This window comes from Lontra canadensis, unplaced genomic scaffold (assembly GCF_010015895.1).
Source record: "Lontra canadensis isolate GAN:19392208 unplaced genomic scaffold, GSC_riverotter_1.0 scaffold51, whole genome shotgun sequence".
Lineage (NCBI taxonomy): Eukaryota > Metazoa > Chordata > Mammalia > Carnivora > Mustelidae > Lontra > Lontra canadensis.
Window position 1 is genome coordinate 11873524 of NW_022631045.1, and position 17655 is coordinate 11891178.

Sequence of the window (17655 nt, forward strand, 5' to 3'; positions counted from 1 at the left end):
TTCAAGCTCTGCTAACATTATTGAAGTTTTAGAATACATGGCTATACTATGAAATTCAAAGAGCAGCAGAGGGTTGAGGGGTATTAAATCAAAAAACTGAAAAGAGAGAGAAACTGTATCAAAGACATGGTCTTCTTGAATTTCAGGTTCTTTTATCCCCAAGCTTTTCAGCACATAAGGAGGTAGGCCTTGCTGGATCCATCTGGGATAGCGGTAGGAGAAAAAAGACTGGAAGGAAGGTAAGGGCCAAAGGGATAAAGTGCCAAAAAACATACCAGGGAAAGTGGAATGAATGTGTCTATGGATCTTCCACTGAATTAGTTCAAAACAGAGACTGATATGAGTAAACTTGCATTCTGGAAAGCTCAGCTGGCCACAACCTTTTCTTGGTCTTCAAACATCACACTTTAGAGCTCACCCCTATTCCACGCTGGGTTTTAAGAGATTCTTACCTCATCATTGTCAGTAACGTACAGTGCTTCATTGGCTGAGGTGCCAAAGACACATGCTTTCCGAATAGATGCAATTTCTTGAGGGGAGAGCAGAGTGAAGATTGGCCACTTTCCTACATCCACCATGACTCTGGCTTCAAGTAATTCCTATAAATAAGCCGACATCTCTGCTGCTACAAAAAAAGGCCCCAAGAAAATAATTAAATAACCACTAAACTAACTTCCAAAAAAAGACACTGTGAATAAAGGAAAAGAAAACCTAATTTTAAAAGAAAGTACCAACCTTTGGGTAAATGGATCGCTCACTTTCCCCAGCAACCTCTCCAGTCCTTCCTCCACCGTCAGACCTGGACCTTTTTCTGCAACAAGAGAACAACTCGATAGAACCAGTTGCTGGTCTTACCAACTTACAAGTCAGTGCTTATCTGTTACAGACATGCTCACTTGCAACCAGAGAGCAGATAATGGAAAGGCAGCTAACTGGATGAAACCAGGGTCTCTCGTCAGGCAATTTTTCTTTAGGTTACTGAGATAAAAGTTAAAGGTTACAGTACTAGTTTGTCTAAGACACTCAATTCTTGCTCAGGAGAGGCAGGGCAGGAAGGTGTGTGCATGCACTGAATGTTACAAAAATCAGAATCATTACCTCTACTTCCCCACTGTCCTCCTTCCACCCCCAAGATGAACTCAAAGATCCCCATCCTTCATAGAAAATCACTGCCATGCCAAGCCACTGTTTAATCATGGGAATGGGACATCCCTCACGTAAGTCTAGAGTGGCAAAAATACTAAGAAGAACAAGACTAAGATATACTGAATGAAACCATAAAATAAAATATTATATTCTGGTCTTAATTTCTATGACATTTTCTATATACAGATCAAATTTCATTTCATACTGAAAAGGTATCAGATGAACAAGGGAAGACAATTCATCCTAATCTTATTGTTCAAGGTCACGACTATAGCCTTCATGCAAGCAGCAATTAGCTTAAATAGTATCTTATAAAAAGTAGACATAGGTATAAATTTCCATAAAACTCTAAACTTGACCTGTTTAAGGAGTTTTACACAAAGAATCCATCCTGGTCATGCCTCCAATTCTTCTAGGGTTAAAAAGTATTTCTAGAAATTCCAGGGAGCTGCACAAGCACAAAACCCTACCATGCCAACTGAGTTTCCATTCTGGCTCTCACCTCTAGAAACTGAAATAGAACCAGTTTATAAATACAACCAGGGTTTCCTAATGAGGTACAGAACTCCTAAAGTTCCTTCCTCCGCACTCTCTTCTCAGATCTCTAAAAATAGGAGAGCCAGGCTCAAGACCAAGGCCTTCTGGGCTACAGTACCTCTGATAACACCTAGAGAGAGCCTTGGGGCTTTGGTATACTTAACCAAGGCCTCAATTTTCACCATCCAGGGAGATTTTTCCCATGAGCACCAACTCGTCCAATGACAAGGACCAGATAACTACTGTATACCAAGAATCACATCACATACTCAATAAGATTTAACACGATCAGGACAGGCTATTCCCCATCACTCAGACTACTGGAACAACATGTGAATGTTCTGAGAAGTGTGCACAGGCACGTGCTGGTGGGAACAGGTAAAGTTTGAGGAAGGGTGAAAAACTATAATACATAAACATGTTCAAAAATTTTGTTTCAACCAGTTCAAAGGAGTAACGTAAGTCGCTCTACTTTATCCCTCCCCAGCCCTCTCCTCAAAGGCAACCACTGTGAACAGTTGTTTCTAATTCTTTCCAGAGACTGTGTATGCTTACAAAAGCATTTTGTGGATGTATGTGTGGAAGCCTTTCTTCCCTTACTTAACAGTGCTTCTTGGAAATCATTCTATATGAGCACATGCAGATTTACTTCATTTCTTTTCAATGGTACTATGTAGCATTCCATTACATCACGTTAACAACTTACCTGCTTCCACTGAGAGACTGTTTAAGTCACTGCTAGTCTTTTCTTAACATAAACAAGACTCCAATTATTGTCTACATACATTATTGCACATACTTGTCTTTTTTTATACATGCATTTATAGTATAAATCCCTAAAAATGGAACTGCTGGATTAAAGTTTAACTGCTATTTTTTTAAAGATTTACTTATTTATTTGAGAGCCAGCAAGCACACAGTGGGGATGGAGGGCAGAGGGAAAGGGAGAAAGAGCCTTAAAGCACCACCTAGGCACCCCAAATTGCTATTTTACCTTTTAACAGTTACCTCAAATTGTCCCTTACTGAAGTAGTACCAGTATATAAAATAACTACCAATGTATGGCAGTACCTGGTTAGCCATATCCTTACCACACAGTTTTATCATGGTGTCTCAGTTTTGTTTCAACTTGAACTCCTCCTATGATGAGTGAGGCTGGGCATCATTTAAAAAATAATCACAATAAGAGCAATAATAACAACTGACATTTCTTGAACACAATGTGCCAAGTACTGTTCCTAATATTTTCTTTTTTTTTTTTTTTAAAGATTTTATTTATTTGACAGGGAGAGAGATCGCAAATAGGCAGAGAGGCAGGCAGAGAGTGCGGTGTGGGGGGAAGCAGGCTCCCTACTTAGCAGAGAGCCTGATGCAGGGCTTGATCCCAAAGCAGGGGATCATGACCTGAGCCGAAGGCAGAGGCTGAACCCACTGAGCCACCCAGGCACCCCATATTTTCTATTAACTCACGTAAATCCTCACTTTATAGACAAGGAAATGGAGGCAAAGAGATTTCAAGAATTTGCTCAAACCATTAAGTGGCTGAATCAGGGCCTGAAGCCACACAATCCGGAATCTGGAATCTGCACGCACACTCTTGACCTCTTGGCCTCATGCATCATCTTTTTACATAAAGTCCCTTTTTTTCTTCTGGTCTATTGTTCTTTTCTTTGTTCTTGATTTTTGTGTTCTTTGTATGGTAAGATTGTCTTAAATGCTCTTAGAGGTAACAAAAAAGATGCCACTTACCCTGTCCCACCCAAACGGCCTGACTTGTGTCTCTTACAAAACAGACAGGGAGGGGCACCTGGGTGGCTCACTGGGTTAAGCCGCTGCCTTCAGCTTGGGTCATGATCTCGGGGTCCTAGGATCGAGCCCTGCGTCAGGCTCCTTGCTCAGTGGGGAACCTGCTTCTCTCTCTGCCTCTGCCTGCCTCTCTGCCTGCTTGTGTTCTCTGTCTGTCTGTCTCTCTCTCTCTCACTCTATCAAATAAATAAATAAATAAATAAAATCTTCAAAAAAAAAAAAAAAAAAAAACAACAGGGAAGAGTCACAAGAAAGGAAAACAGTGTAAATGTCTAGAAGCTGATAAATCAATTCCACCCCCTCAAAAAAAAAAAAAAATCCAGAACTTTATTTTCCTAAAATGTGAACCACATCAAAGTTAGTCCTCACATTTAATATTGCATATAATATAGAATTTTAAATAAACAGGGAAAACGGGGGATTTAAATTAGCCAAAAAAATATAATTTACCACATTTAAAATTACAACACAAAGGGATACTATCATCAAACTTAAACATTTTCCTGACAACAGTACAATTATTCTGAAGTCATTAATCAGTCATGGGCAACTCCGACCCCAAAGGTTTGGTAAGCTACTGAAAAATCAGGCTTTCATAATGATGGCTTATTATATGAACTTATTATATATTTCATAATGATGGCTTATTATATGAACCCATTTCTAAATTACTTGAAGTTTTGTTTTACAAGATATTTCTCCAAAGGCTTATAAAATTAAAAGTTAATATAAAACCAGGCCATGTATCTCATAGGTTCACACCCATCATAAAAGCAGAAAGTATTAGCAACAGCCTTGATATGGTAGAAAAGACAGTGTCCTGAAGCACGTGTTTTATTCCCAGGTTGGCTTTTAATTAATCAGTGTGACATGCCACATACCTTCCTGAGCCTGGGTCTCTCAAAAATCTGACCTGTAAGATTCTATAATGTTATGCTCAAGATGTAAAGAATAAGCTGCAGGGGATTGTGGAACACATGAGAAGAAGGGCAGTAATGCTGCACAAGCAAGTAATCACTCCTAGCAACACGATCCTGTGAAGTAAACAAAGACCAGGAAGGAAGACAGGAACAGCGATCGAGAACAGATGCAGACATTATGTTAAGCAGCTTCACATATATTATTTCATTTAATCTTCACGATACTCTTGTAAGGAAAGTTATAATCCATTCTTAGCAAATAAGAAGTGGGGCTCAGAGGTAAAGTGACATCCCAAGGTCACAGAGCAGTGAGTGGCATAGTCAGGACTCAACCCCCAGCCTTCTGAGTCTTCTTACATCAGAGAACATCAGCCCTGGCCCTTCAGTGGTTAAACTTCTCCAGCATTACTTCCTTCTGACTTTATCCAATAATGTACACCAGCATCTGTTTTTAAAATACTTCAAATACAAAAAGAACTCCCCCCCGCCAAAATGTATTCACTAATAAGCCTCTATCTAGATTTGCCCGGTGAAACCTTGAGAATGTCACTCATTCCTTCCTTTTTCCGAAAACCACTAGGCAGCACATCCTGGAGACCAAATGCAGGACCCTTTGTCCTCAAGGAGCTCACAAGAGTAGATGAACGCAAGGTGCCTCCTTGGGCTATAGACTGCTACAGCACAAGGTTGTCTCCCTTAGACCATGTTCAAGATGAGCAGCTGATGACACGAACAAGGTATCCTCAGAATTCAGACAAGGTTCCCCAAGAAGTTTTGTGGAGGTATTAGAACTCAGGATGTACTTATCTGCTGTAAGAATAGATCAGTTCTGAACGTGGGCATGTGGTGTCTCTTTCCTAGGGCAGTATAATATAAATGCAAATTCTACCAACATTCCCTAATTAACTCAAAATTATCACCATATCATTACAATTAGATTACTGTGGTGAGATGTTGGGGACAGCGAAACCTTTGCTAACTAATATTAAGAAAAGCATACTAAGATAAGTATCATTCTATCAACTTCTTATGTTTGACCCTCTACCACAAAATTACAAAGTGTGTATACTACAAATCCAAAAGGCTAAAGCAGTTGGAATCACTAGAAATTAACTAGCATTTAATCTGTTATGAAATCTATACCAGGCCCAAGACTCCCCGTGCCTAACAATGAGTCAGAAATATAAGGATCAGTCACAAGAAGAACAGTATTAGGACAGCTCAAATGTCTCATGACATCTACTAAATTTGCCCAAACAAGAAGTATTAACAAATTTGTTCTAACTGTATGGATTACACTGAAAGGTATATAAACATAGTTCAACATCCTTTCACTTAAGTCATCATGCTTCAAATAGTAATATTCTATCAGAAGCCACTACTAATAGGAAAGAATCTTCATATGGCCTGCTCAACCTGGGCCATCCTGGATAGACACATACTTTGGAAAGTATTCAGCAGTGATTTTTAAGGAAGGTAACCCAATGCTTTTCCTTCCATAGTACTATGACACATCCCTCAAATGAAATATCCCAAGGGAGATGCTAATACTAAACTATGAGCTTATTCTTATGTTAAAAACAAAACAAAACACCCTGCAAAACACCAAATGCACCTGTAAGGCTTAGCTATGTTAGAAAACAGTACGAGCTATGTGATTAAAATTTTAAAAAACATAATACATACAGATAAAGGACACATACACACCAAATGTATTTCTCTAGTGAGATTAAGAGGTGATACTTTCTTTGTACTGCTCAAATATATTCCACATTTCTGTAACAAACACTCTGTGGTCAAAAGATAAGCAAATATTTTAAATGAAAATAAAAGCTTAGTTATTTGAATTACATATACCCCCTAAACTGCTAAAGTTTAAAGAGAGATTCTTGCCTTAAATTTACAGCCTAGGATGGCAGAGTGTTTCAAGCAAATCTGTAAAATGAGTTATTAATATAAATGTAGAAAGTAGGAATGTAAAATGTTATAGCCAATGTAGAAAACATTATGTTAGTTCCTCAAAAAATTAAAGACAGGGGCTCCTGGGGAGCTCAGTCGTTGAGCATCTGCCTTCGGCTCGGGTCATGATCCCAGGGTCCTGGGATTGAGCCTCAAATCGGGCTCCCTGCTCAGAGGGAAGTCTGCTTCTCCCTCTCCCACCCCTCTGCTTGTGTTTGTGATCTCGCTGTATCTCTCTGTCCAATAAATAAAATCTTAAAAAAATAAAGAATTACCATATGATCTAGCAATTCTACTTCTAGTATAAACACAAAAGAATTGAAAGCAGGGACTTGAATAGACAGTTGTACACCAATGACCAGGCAATGTCATTCACAATAGCCAAAAGGTGGAAAACTCAAATATCTACAAATAGATGCACGGATAAACAAAATATGGTATCTACATACAATGGAATAGTATTCAAACTTAAAAAAGAGATGACTGAGACATGGCATAATGGGGATGAACCTTGAGAACATTAGGTTAAGTGAAACAAGCCAGACACAAAAGAACACAATTGTATGACTCCACTTACAGGAGGTGCCTAGCCTAGTCAAATATATAGAGAAAGAAAGAATGATAGTTGCCAGCAACTGGGCAGAGATGAGAATGGGGAGTTACTGGTTTAATGAATACAGAGTGACAGTTTGGGAGGATGAGAAAGTTCTATGGAAACAGGTAGTAGTAACAACTGCCTAGTAATGTGAATGTTCTTAATGTCAGTAAACTGTATACCTACCAAGAGTTAAAATAGTTTTTATGCTATGTATATTTTGTCACAATTTGTAAAAATCAAATTATGGGGGCACCTGGGTAGCTCAGTCGGTTAAGTGACCAACTCTTGGATTTGGCTCAGGTCATGATCTCAGGGTGGCTCTGCACTCCTCCTCCTCAGGGGGGCGGAGTCCACTGGAGATTCTCTTCCTCACCCCCTGCCTCTCCCCCACACATATGTATACTCTTTCTCAAATAAATAAATCTTAAATAAAATTATGATCCCCTATTTACATCAAACCTGCATTAATAAACTCAGACATAATTTATTTTTTTATAGATTTTATTTATTTATTTGACAGAGAGAGAGAGGGAGAGAGAGAGTGAGAGAGGGAACACAGCAGAGGGAGTGGGAGAGGGAGAGGGAGAGGGAGAAGCAGGTTCCCACAGAGCAGGGAGCCTGATGATGGGCTCAATCCCAGGACCCTGGGATCATGACCTGAGTCAAAGGCAGACATTCCATGACTGAGCCACCCAGGTGCCCCAAAGATATATATTTTAAAATTAAGTTTCAGTCCTAAAAAACATTTTTTAATAAGTACAATCATAATTCATTAATTCTGTCTTGGGAAGGCAAATTCAGATTAAAGATATCCTAAACGGATCATTTCTAAAAGACATACAGCCTTCTTAGAACTTTCCAGCATATACAGCAGTTCAAACTAAACCAACTATTTGTTATGACGACCAGTCCTTCTAGGGCTTGACTGATAATCATAGAAATGAGTTTCAATGAGCATGTCCATTATATTAAATAGTCACCTCTGAAGTACTTCAGTACAATAATCTTTTTTCTTTTTGCAACATTTTTTCTGCCCATTATTTAGGAAGTACTCTCTCATAAAAAGCATTGATATGGGGGCGCCTGGGTGGCTCAGTGGGTTAGAGCCTCTGCCTTTGGCTCAGGTCATGATCCCAGAGTCCTAGGATCGAGCCCCACATTGGGCTCTCTGCTCAGTGGGGAGCCTGCTTCCTCCCTCTCTCTCTGCCTGCCTCTCTGCCTGCTTGTGATCTCTGTCTGTCAAATAAATAAATAAAATCTTAAAAAAAAAAAAAGCATTGATATGTTCACCCTCCATTATCACTCGCTGTGCATTAATAGGTGAATCAATGATTTCTTATTTTTTTGCCATACGGAAATAAAGCAAGAGTAGAAGAACAGAAATGAGAAATGAAAGCAGATGATGGAAAAGAGTCTTAACGCTTCAAAGGATAATATGCCAACCCACTTGGATCTCCGTATTTTCTCTGACACTCAAAAATATATCCCATATTCCCACAGACTTTTTCTGTGTCCACTGGTACTCTGGATCAAAATCCCATTCCCTGGATGGCTTTTCCTAGTGACAAGCACTGTCCCTCAGAAAGCTCATGGCATGGAGAAGAAAAGGTTATTTTTATTTTACACTCTGAAAGCAAATTTAGACAAGAGGACAAACACAGACCTTCCAATTTTAGAAATCTACATTTGGAACTGGAAGACTAAAGGAGTAATGTAGCAACCAATCTTTTGATCCCTCTAAGAGTAGATTTATTTTCCCTTCCCCTAGGAACCAAGTAACTGTTACAGGTTTGCTTTACTGATCTAGCAAAAAATATATTTGAATACACTTACAAAATTTTTTAAAGACAACAGGAAATAGAGAATCTATTCCAGGAAAACTTTTGATAAAATAATGCTCTCAATAATAGTAGAAATTAGAATTATAACTTACAAGCCTGGGGCTTCCACACAGATCTCAACCTTCATTCTAACCAGCATATATGTGGCGACAAAGGAGACGGACGCCACTGATGGGAAAGTACACCTCAGAACCTGTCTTCCGCTGGCCTAAAAGCTTGCTAAGGAAAAGAGGTCAGAAGAGTGTGAACAGCCCCGCGGAACTGGTTAGCACCAAGATCCTGACTCCTTTTCTGCTGTCATTCTTGGGGCATGAAGCAAGCTTGAATTGTTCCTTATCATAGAAGCTGATAGTCTCACAGTAAACATAAAAAAGACTCTAAACGCTGAATCAATCCATTGGAAAGGGGCCTGTGTGCTCTTTAGCATACAGGATATAGCCTTTGAAACAGCTATGTCAAATATGGAAAGATTTTTTTAATTGCAAAATAATTTACTTAAAGCACTTACACGTATACTGAAAATCACTAATAGAAGTTTTTCCATTTTCATAAAGTGGATGGGTAATTATTTGTTATCAGCTTAAGCTGCTAAACTGCCTTACAAAAGGAATTTATTTATAGTTAATGAGCTATTGATAAAGTCTAAGATGCCTCACCAAAAAAGCACTACTTTCCAATAATATGAACAAAATAACAGCACATATCAACTCTTCTTCTGACAATGACCCCACATACCAGGAGGAAATCATAAAGAGCAATACATTCGTGGTCCCTGGCTCTGGGGAGATGACAGTCTAACAGAAAGATCCTGGCAAGTGGGAACCTAGAACACGAGCAGAATAACAACGCAAACAGTGGAATACCACACACAAACATATGGTCCGTGTGATATGTGTCAACGTATAAATGGAAAAAAATTACTTGCACAAGTGTCAAAACTATGTGAAAATGATATATTCTAGAAAAGCGCTACATGAAGTCCCAGAAATCAACTTCTCAGTAGCCTAACAGATGATAAAATGTAAGCATTTCCTCAGTGAAGATCAGCCAGTTTCCTGCAGGAATAAGTGTTTTTCATAGCTTTCTTCCTTTTTCACCAATGGAACTTCCTGTTTGAGCACAAAAGATTTAAGTGTGTAGCCATCTTTCTCTATTTTTGAGTTCTGTTTTTCAATTCTAGTAAAACTTCCAAATAGACGAGTTCTAGGGTTTTAGGTAAATTTGGGGAGTACAACTTCACAACTTGCCATGTCCTACATCTGTGCTACAGCAAAGTAAATTCAAGAAACCTCTGAAGTTACAGAAGAGCCAAATGTTACTCTCATCGATTTCTTCTATACCTACTCTGACGAGCTTTTTAAGACTGAACAGATGCTACACCTCTGACTTCGACACCAAATGTATTTCCAAGGTGCAGACACGCCTCTAAGAGGCTCAGCCTCAAAACTTTATAAAGAAAAATACACTTTTTTTTTTTAAGATTTAATTCATTTATTTGAGAGAGAGAGAGCGAGCAGGAGCATGCACACACAAGCCAGGGAAAGGGGCAGAGGGAGAAGGAGGAGCGGACTCCCCACTGGCCATGGAGCCCGATGCGGGGCTGGATGCCGGGACCCTGAGCCACCCAGGCGCCCCTAAATAAAAATACACTTTAAAACTACTGCATCAGTTCTATGGTATAAGTACTGCAAAGAAACAAAGTTTCAGAGATTTACTGAGATACTGATACTTTACTGCCCCGGCTGCTGCAATAGCTGTCATCCACTTCTCCTTTCTGCAAGCTTACCTTACTAGAAGAATGAAGGGGAATGTCCTGAATATTTGACAAATTCCACAAAGACAAAGGGCTCCAGAACACCACATTCTCCAAAAGAGTTTATGCCATCCTTCACAAAGATGCAGATGCACGGGTGACAAGGCAATCCTCCTACCTTCATTTAAAACAGACTGATGTTTTAGAATTTCCGAGCACTCTGCCTCATCACTTTTGTTCAAAGGTATTACTCACTGGAGAGGACATCTGTCCCTTCCCAATTGCCAGTAAGTTACTTTACTTGAAACACAATTTGCAATTATGGCTTCTAGAAGCAATTCTTTATCCCCATCATCCAGGGGCTACTCTCATTTCATTGCACAGAAGCTTTAGGCAATTCTAGGACATAGGGAATCTGACAGCTCATTATAAGTGAAGAAATAATTCAACTGAGGCCAAGTGCTCAGGTTAGAAAAGCAAACAACCCAAGTGGCAATAGTATTAGCAGAAAAAAAAATTTTTTTTTAAGGTATCCAGGGTTGTAAAGCTGACTGTAATCTTATAGAAGCATTGCTTTCATGATACACTTCTATTTTTAAAAGGAAACCAGAAAAGAAAATTTCATGACTTGAAATAATTTCTGTAGTTTTGTTCTTCATCGCACCAAACAGACAAAGCTGTGTAAAAGAGATCAAGTAAAAACAGATGGGTCAAAAGTCTGAAGAAATGGATAGAACATAGTAATACACGATTTTATTTTTCTATTGTGTTCAAGGCTGGAATAGAGGGATCCAAGCTCAAATCCATTTATGGTATCATGAACCCTTCCTATGTAAAAAGCTCTAATGTGATTTCAGCTACTAGTCTCCGCCATGTTAGAAGTATCAACCAGGGCACCTGGATAACACAGTAGGTTAAGTGTCTGCCTTTGGCTCAGGTCATGATCTCAGAGTCCAGGGACTGAGCCCCACATCGGGCTCCCTGCTCAGCGGAGAGTGTGCTTCTCCCTCTGCCCCTCACCCTGCTCATGCTTTCTCTCACTTCCTCTCTCAAAAAAAAAAATAAATAAATAAAAATAAAAATAAATAATCAACCATACCCTGCGATGGCCTAAAGCCAAATTAAAATTCCAGCAGTAGACAGGCAGACCCATACTGTATTCATTCAATAAATGTTTACTGGATGTCCACTGGGTAAAAAGGACACAAAGCCAACACTGCAACCCCCTCCTGGACCCTAGCAGAACTTACACGGAGTCAGAGGAGTCTAGGCACATAAACAGATGTTCACCAGAGGGGCCACTGCTCTGATGGGAAGGTGTGAATGCCATGGGAACACCAGAATCACAAGTGTCAACTACCTGCGAAAAGCCAGGCAGGAAACAGTGAATACGTATACATCAGATGGAAGAACTGAGAGAAATTTAGCATGGCACTAGCCAAAAAGCTTAGCCTTTATCCTAAGAGCGACATTTAATCACTGAAAGACCTTAAGCAGGGAAGTGATCAGATGTAGGTCTGTTCAAGATTACTTTGGCTGAATGTAGAGAGCAGATGGGGATGAAGGAAAAGAACTCAGGGGGAGCCTAAGGTGGCTGCGGTAAGGCAGGAAAGAAAACAGCCTGTGCCAAAGAAATGGAAATGGAGCAACCTGGACAGGAGACAGACTCAAGAGGATTCTGTAACTGACCGACTGGGAGGAAAGGAGCTGAATAAGGGAAAGCAAGAACCAAGCGTTACACCCAGCTGCTCAGCAGAAGTAACTGAGTACAGTAGTGCCACTCACTAGGACAGAGAATACAGCCAATTCCAGAAGGGAGAATGAGGAATTCTCCCCTGGACATGTTAAGTTTAGCTACCTATGGAAAATCAGAGTGGATATGTCTAATAGGTAGATTTACACATCTGAAGATCAAGAAAGATCCGGATTGGAGATCTGGAAATTCGGCATGAGATCACCCAGGGAAAAGCGTATGGAGTAGGGAGAGAGCAGGATTTTGGAAAGAACTCTAAGAAAGTCCAACAGCCCAGAGACAAGGAATACCCATGCAGAAGAGATAGGCAGAGTAGGAAGAAAACCAGCAGAAAACAGTGTCATGGAAGCCTAGGGACATGAGTATCACACAAAGGAGGTAGTGCCAAGCTCTAAAGCTGCTGAGACCAAACAAGGTAAGGACACAGAAAGGTCCCCTGGATTAACAAGAATCATTCGCAACTTCCACAAGAAGAGTTTCGGTGAAGCTGTGGGTGGACACGGCCAAATTGCATCAGGTTGAGGAGCATGCGAAAGGCAAGGAAAGGAAACAATGAATATAAAGAAACTGTTCACTAAGTTTGACTGTGAGGGAAAAGAGAAATAGGCAGTAAATGTAAAATGGGCTGGAGCTGAAGGACATATTTTGGATGATCTGTTTTAAACATATTAGAGATCTAAAAATATTCGTTTTAACAATTTATTTTCAAGTAATTTCTACACTCAATATGGGGCTTGAACTCACAACCCTGAAATCAAGAGCCACATGCCCTTTGGACTGAGCCAACCAGGTGCCCCCAGAGACTGAAAAATGTTTAAATGTTAATGGGAAGGAGCCAGTAGAGAGAAAGATAAGGACATGACCTAACCACTAAATAAGGTTTCTGAGAAAGTAACAAGAAGTGGAATCTGAAGCACAGGTACAAGACAAGCTGTAGAAGGGGGGAGAGTCTTCTGCGAAAACACAAGAAAAGGAAAGGATAGATATGGATGGAAGTGAGTTTCAAGGTCGGGGCACCAGAAGTTGGAAGCTATTTCTTTTTCTCTTCTTCTCTTCTCTTTCTCTACCCCTCCCTCTACATTTTTCACTTCCACCAGCAGTTTATGAGGGTTCCAACTTCCCCACATCCTCGTCAACACTTATTGTCTTTTTTATTATAACCATCTTAGTGGGTGTGAAGAAGTATCTCACTGTGGGTTTGATGTGCATTTGGGGCCATTCTCTTCTGAGGTCAACTTTTTCTCCCTGGGAGGAAAGACGACTGAATAGAGGAACCTACAGATGTGCTAAGACAGAGCCCAGTGGAAGTTGGAAACCTTAAGTCTGTAGAAGTACCCATCTGATCTCCTATGAGTTTTTCTTCTCCAGTGAGGTATCTGTTTTTCTTAAACTGATCTAAGCAGACTTGGAATGGGAAATTGCTCATTTACACATAATGAGACGGGGCGCCTGGATGGCTCAGTGGGTTAAGCCTCTGCCTTCAGCTCAGGTCATGATCTCAGGGTCCTGGGATGGAGCTCCGCATCAGGCTCTCTGCTCAGCAGGGAGCCTGCTTTTCCCCTCTCTCTCTGCCTCTCTGTCTACTTGTGGTCTCTGTCTGTCAAATAAATAAATAAATAATCTTTAAAAAATAAAATAAACATAATGAGACAAGTGCTCCTGAACAATAAGATCATCTCCTTGTTGAAAGTCCCATAATAGACACATTTGAAATGACAGTCTGCATAAGATTCACTCTTCTTGACCCTTGAGAACAACGCACCTCACAAACATCTGTTCACTGCAGCAGATCTTACATCTGTACCGTATGTATTTACAACTACAATCATGGTACTAAATCCATCAAATGGCAAACTGCAAGAAAACACCACATATCCATCAGCTCAATAATGGGTAATTCCTTTAAAACATGTTAACTGATTTTTGATGCAACCAGTGAAAGATACTGTCACACCATTCAGTGAAACTAATTCAGTAGGTATATCCTTACGGAATAAGGATATAAAAACTGAATAATTTAGAGACTTCTCACTAAGGCACACTACTGCATATGCTGACCTCAATTTTGTGCTCACAGATCATATCTTGGGACTGACTTATATGTGAACCAGATTTACACCACAGATTTTATGACACAAGGTGCTGTGCTGTTGTCTCAATCATGTTTTGCTGACTAACATACAATCCCAAAACTCAGTGGCTTAAACGGAGAGCTGTTTGTTATTTCTTTGAATTCTATGCTTTGAGTAACTCAGTTGAGGTTACTCATGAGGGAGGCAAAGAGAGCTTAAGTAAGGCTGAAAAGGGCCTCACTCACATAGCTGGGCCACTGCGGGTGGTCTCTCCTCCTAGATTTACATGGAGCAGCCAGACACTCCATCTCTTTGATGGAAGGTACAGCAGTCAAGCATAGGGGGAGGAACTGTTGGCAGTGATCTTAGAAACACTTCACCACAGCTGTTAACAATGTTACTAGATGTTTCCACCATACTATTTGGGTTCATGACTGAAGCACTAGAACTGGATAGACTTTGTTCAACTCCAAAACTAAAACTTCTTAAGCATTAAAAAGGACATCTCAGCAAACATACTCTTGCCCCTGTGGAATGCTAATCTCAGGAAAGCCACGGAATCTTCTTTTCTGAGGTTGTGGGAAGTATAGATACCATCTTTTGGGAATGGCCTGAGTATAGTCTTTCCCAAGTGAAATTCATTATCTCCTCAAGTCCTTTCACACTTTACGATTTGTTAGGTATGTATGAGTATGATCTCATTTATTAAAATCTAACACTAAAAAAAAAAAAAAAATAGAGATATACCCAGCTATTTCAACTCTTGATATTCAAACTCCACCGAAACTCAAAATTATCTAAAAAGATCTGGCTAAGTTCCTCAATACTCAAACTTTTGCTATTGGCTCTCCTAGACTCAGGTATAAGCTAGATTTGGATATCACATTATCTCTTTTGACAGGAAATCTCACTATCTGAACGCAGCAACCCAGCAAATTTGTATAGTAAAAAGGATGTATGTCCCAAAATATTAAATGCTGTTATCTTCAGATGACATAATTACAGGTGATGTACATTCTTTTTTATGCTTCTGTAGTTTCTAAATTTTCTTTCATTTTTTCCTGGCAAGATTAGGAAAAAAAAAAAAAAGCCTATATTGTGGACTTACTATACTTGGAAATTTTAAAACATTAAGTCCATACTGTGGGTCAAACACATAACTGACTTAGATAATCACTTGATTAAATGACCTCCTCTATGAAATATATTCTGGTTAAACTCAAACAACATTCATCATATGCCTCCTGTGCATTCCTCAACATGTACACAATATATAACATTTTTAGGGTTTTTTTTTAAACCACAGAATATCTTAAAAAATATCTAGAATCCTTGAGCATCCGCACCTTATCTATGACGCATGAATTACTGTTTAATGTAGTACACACAGAAAAAACAATAATAATAATGGTCTTTGATTTCCTTTCAGTTTCGTCTTCCCCACACTGACTTTCAAATAAAGGAAGACACTGTCTCAGACTTCCCAGCTTGAACTGATTAATAAAATGAAGCCAAAGGTCTTGCTAGAACATATAGGCACTCTTTATTTTTAAAAATTTAAAATAATATTTTTTAAGCTGCAAACTTGATAGCTTTTTAAGGCTAGTTGCTTTCTGAAGTTCCCAGAATTTGATCATTTCGATCACACCCATAAAAAAATCACTGTAGAAGAAATCTCTTTAATGATTAATATCCTTCCTCTTCTTCTAGAGGGAAGAAGAAACAGGACCTGTCCAGAAGTACTTAATAAATAGACTGGTATTCCCACAACGGATTAAAAGATATCCATCTCACAGTTTAACTGCTATATAAACGGAATGGAAATGCAGTTACCTACTCAACCCTGAAAGCACTTTAAAGAGGTGAAATTCACCTTGTGCTCAGTTCAAATGGATACTTTGTAAAGTTTAAAGCACATTATAAACTGCCCTCAGGGTTAGCTCATTTTTCCACTCCCTTCAGCATGATATACTCAGTGTTTTGATGTTAGTATCCCACAATGCATAACAGTCTGAAAATCTTTCTGTCTCCAAGAACTATATTCCCCCCAACACAGGCCAAAGTCAGATAAGACTTTAAATCTGGTTTTTAAGCAGTATTATAATATTGCTTTATAAAACTGTAATCCCCAGCTGCAAAGATGACATCGGAATGTCTCGCATGCAAACAAGTATACACAAAAAGCCACTTATGAGAGAGGAGAGCATGCCTCGATGGTCATCGCCTATAAAATAGAGTAGGTAGCATACCCGAGGCAGGACAAGAGAAATATTTCCCTCAGTTCGCCGCACTCCTGGATAAAGGTCCCTAAGTGCATGCCCATTCGCGGAAACCGTGTTGTGGGAGAAAGGGAAACGGTGGAGAACACGGTTTGTGACACTACCCTCCGGAGGTGAAGGAGGAGATGGAACGATCTCGGGAAAGGCCGAGTGAGGATGGGGAAGAGAGTTGGAGGGGAGGTCTTTTCTCAGCAAAACAGCGCCGAGAACGGTAAGAGGCTTCAGCAGGGAGCAAAGCCGCGTCCAAACAGCTCAAAAAAGGGAGCCGGGAAAACTTTCGCCAGCCTCCCCCCACCCTTTCTCTCCTCCTCGGAAGAAACGACAGCAGAGATGCCAACGGTGCCTTGTCTGGCGGCGCAGACATCGGCCAGGACACAGCGCCCCGCGGACCCGCCGCCGGGGGGCCGGGAGCCCCGGGGCTCGGGGGCCAGGGGGGCCGAGGCCCGCAGCCGAAGGGAGGGAACGGGTAGAACGGGACGCAAGCAGAGGGGCAGGGGCGGAAGCGGCCCCCGCGAGCTCGGGCCCGAGCCTCACCGGCTACCTGGGACGCCAAGCCGCTGTCTCACGCCGTCCCGCCGGGCCCAGCCGCGGGAATCTCCGAAGCTCCGCGGGCCAGAGAGTCGCCAGCGAGGAGCTGCGGGGACGCCGGGCGAAGGGGAGGAGCGGGAGGCGGGCGCCAGGGGCCGGGCCGCCGGGTCACGTGGCCGGGCCGCCTCACGTGACGTCGACGCCGCGCGCCGGGCGGCTCCGGGCGGCCCCGGGCTTAGCCTCCTGACAGGCGGGGACCGCGAGCCGGTGTTTCTGGGCTCCAGGGGGGGGTTCTCTGAGGAGAGTTGCGGTGGAGCTCGGTGACCGCCGAGACTCGCAGGCTCTTGTCTCAGGGAGCCATGGACGCTCGAGGGGCTGGTTCCCGCCGCACTCCCCGATGGTTGATTGAGCCGTGGGTTCGGCCGGCCAGCCTCCCCGAGGGACCCAGGACGGAAAAGCGACT

At 41.1% G+C, this 17655-nt stretch overlaps 1 protein-coding gene across 8 annotated transcripts in view; it reads right to left on the reverse strand.

Annotated features, from left to right (window-relative positions):
• The window catches only part of RCBTB1 (RCC1 and BTB domain containing protein 1), a 62563-nt gene extending 45268 nt beyond the window's left edge, over window positions 1-17295 (reverse strand). For 5 of the 8 annotated variants that reach the window (XR_004384618.1, XR_004384619.1, XM_032874062.1 and 2 more), the window contains exons 1-3: window positions 17206-17295; window positions 736-811; window positions 453-622 (exon numbers count right to left, since the gene is read on the reverse strand). Coding sequence is in view for 5 of the 8 variants with exons in the window: in XM_032874062.1 (XP_032729953.1) it covers window positions 453-578 (126 nt within the window). In the remaining 3 variants the exon portion in view is untranslated. Of the gene's footprint in view, window positions 1-452; window positions 623-735; window positions 812-17198 lie in introns of those variants that run through there. The other 3 variants (XM_032874060.1, XM_032874059.1, XM_032874064.1) reach the window with 3 other exon arrangements.
• Window positions 17296-17655: the final 360 nt, after the last annotated feature.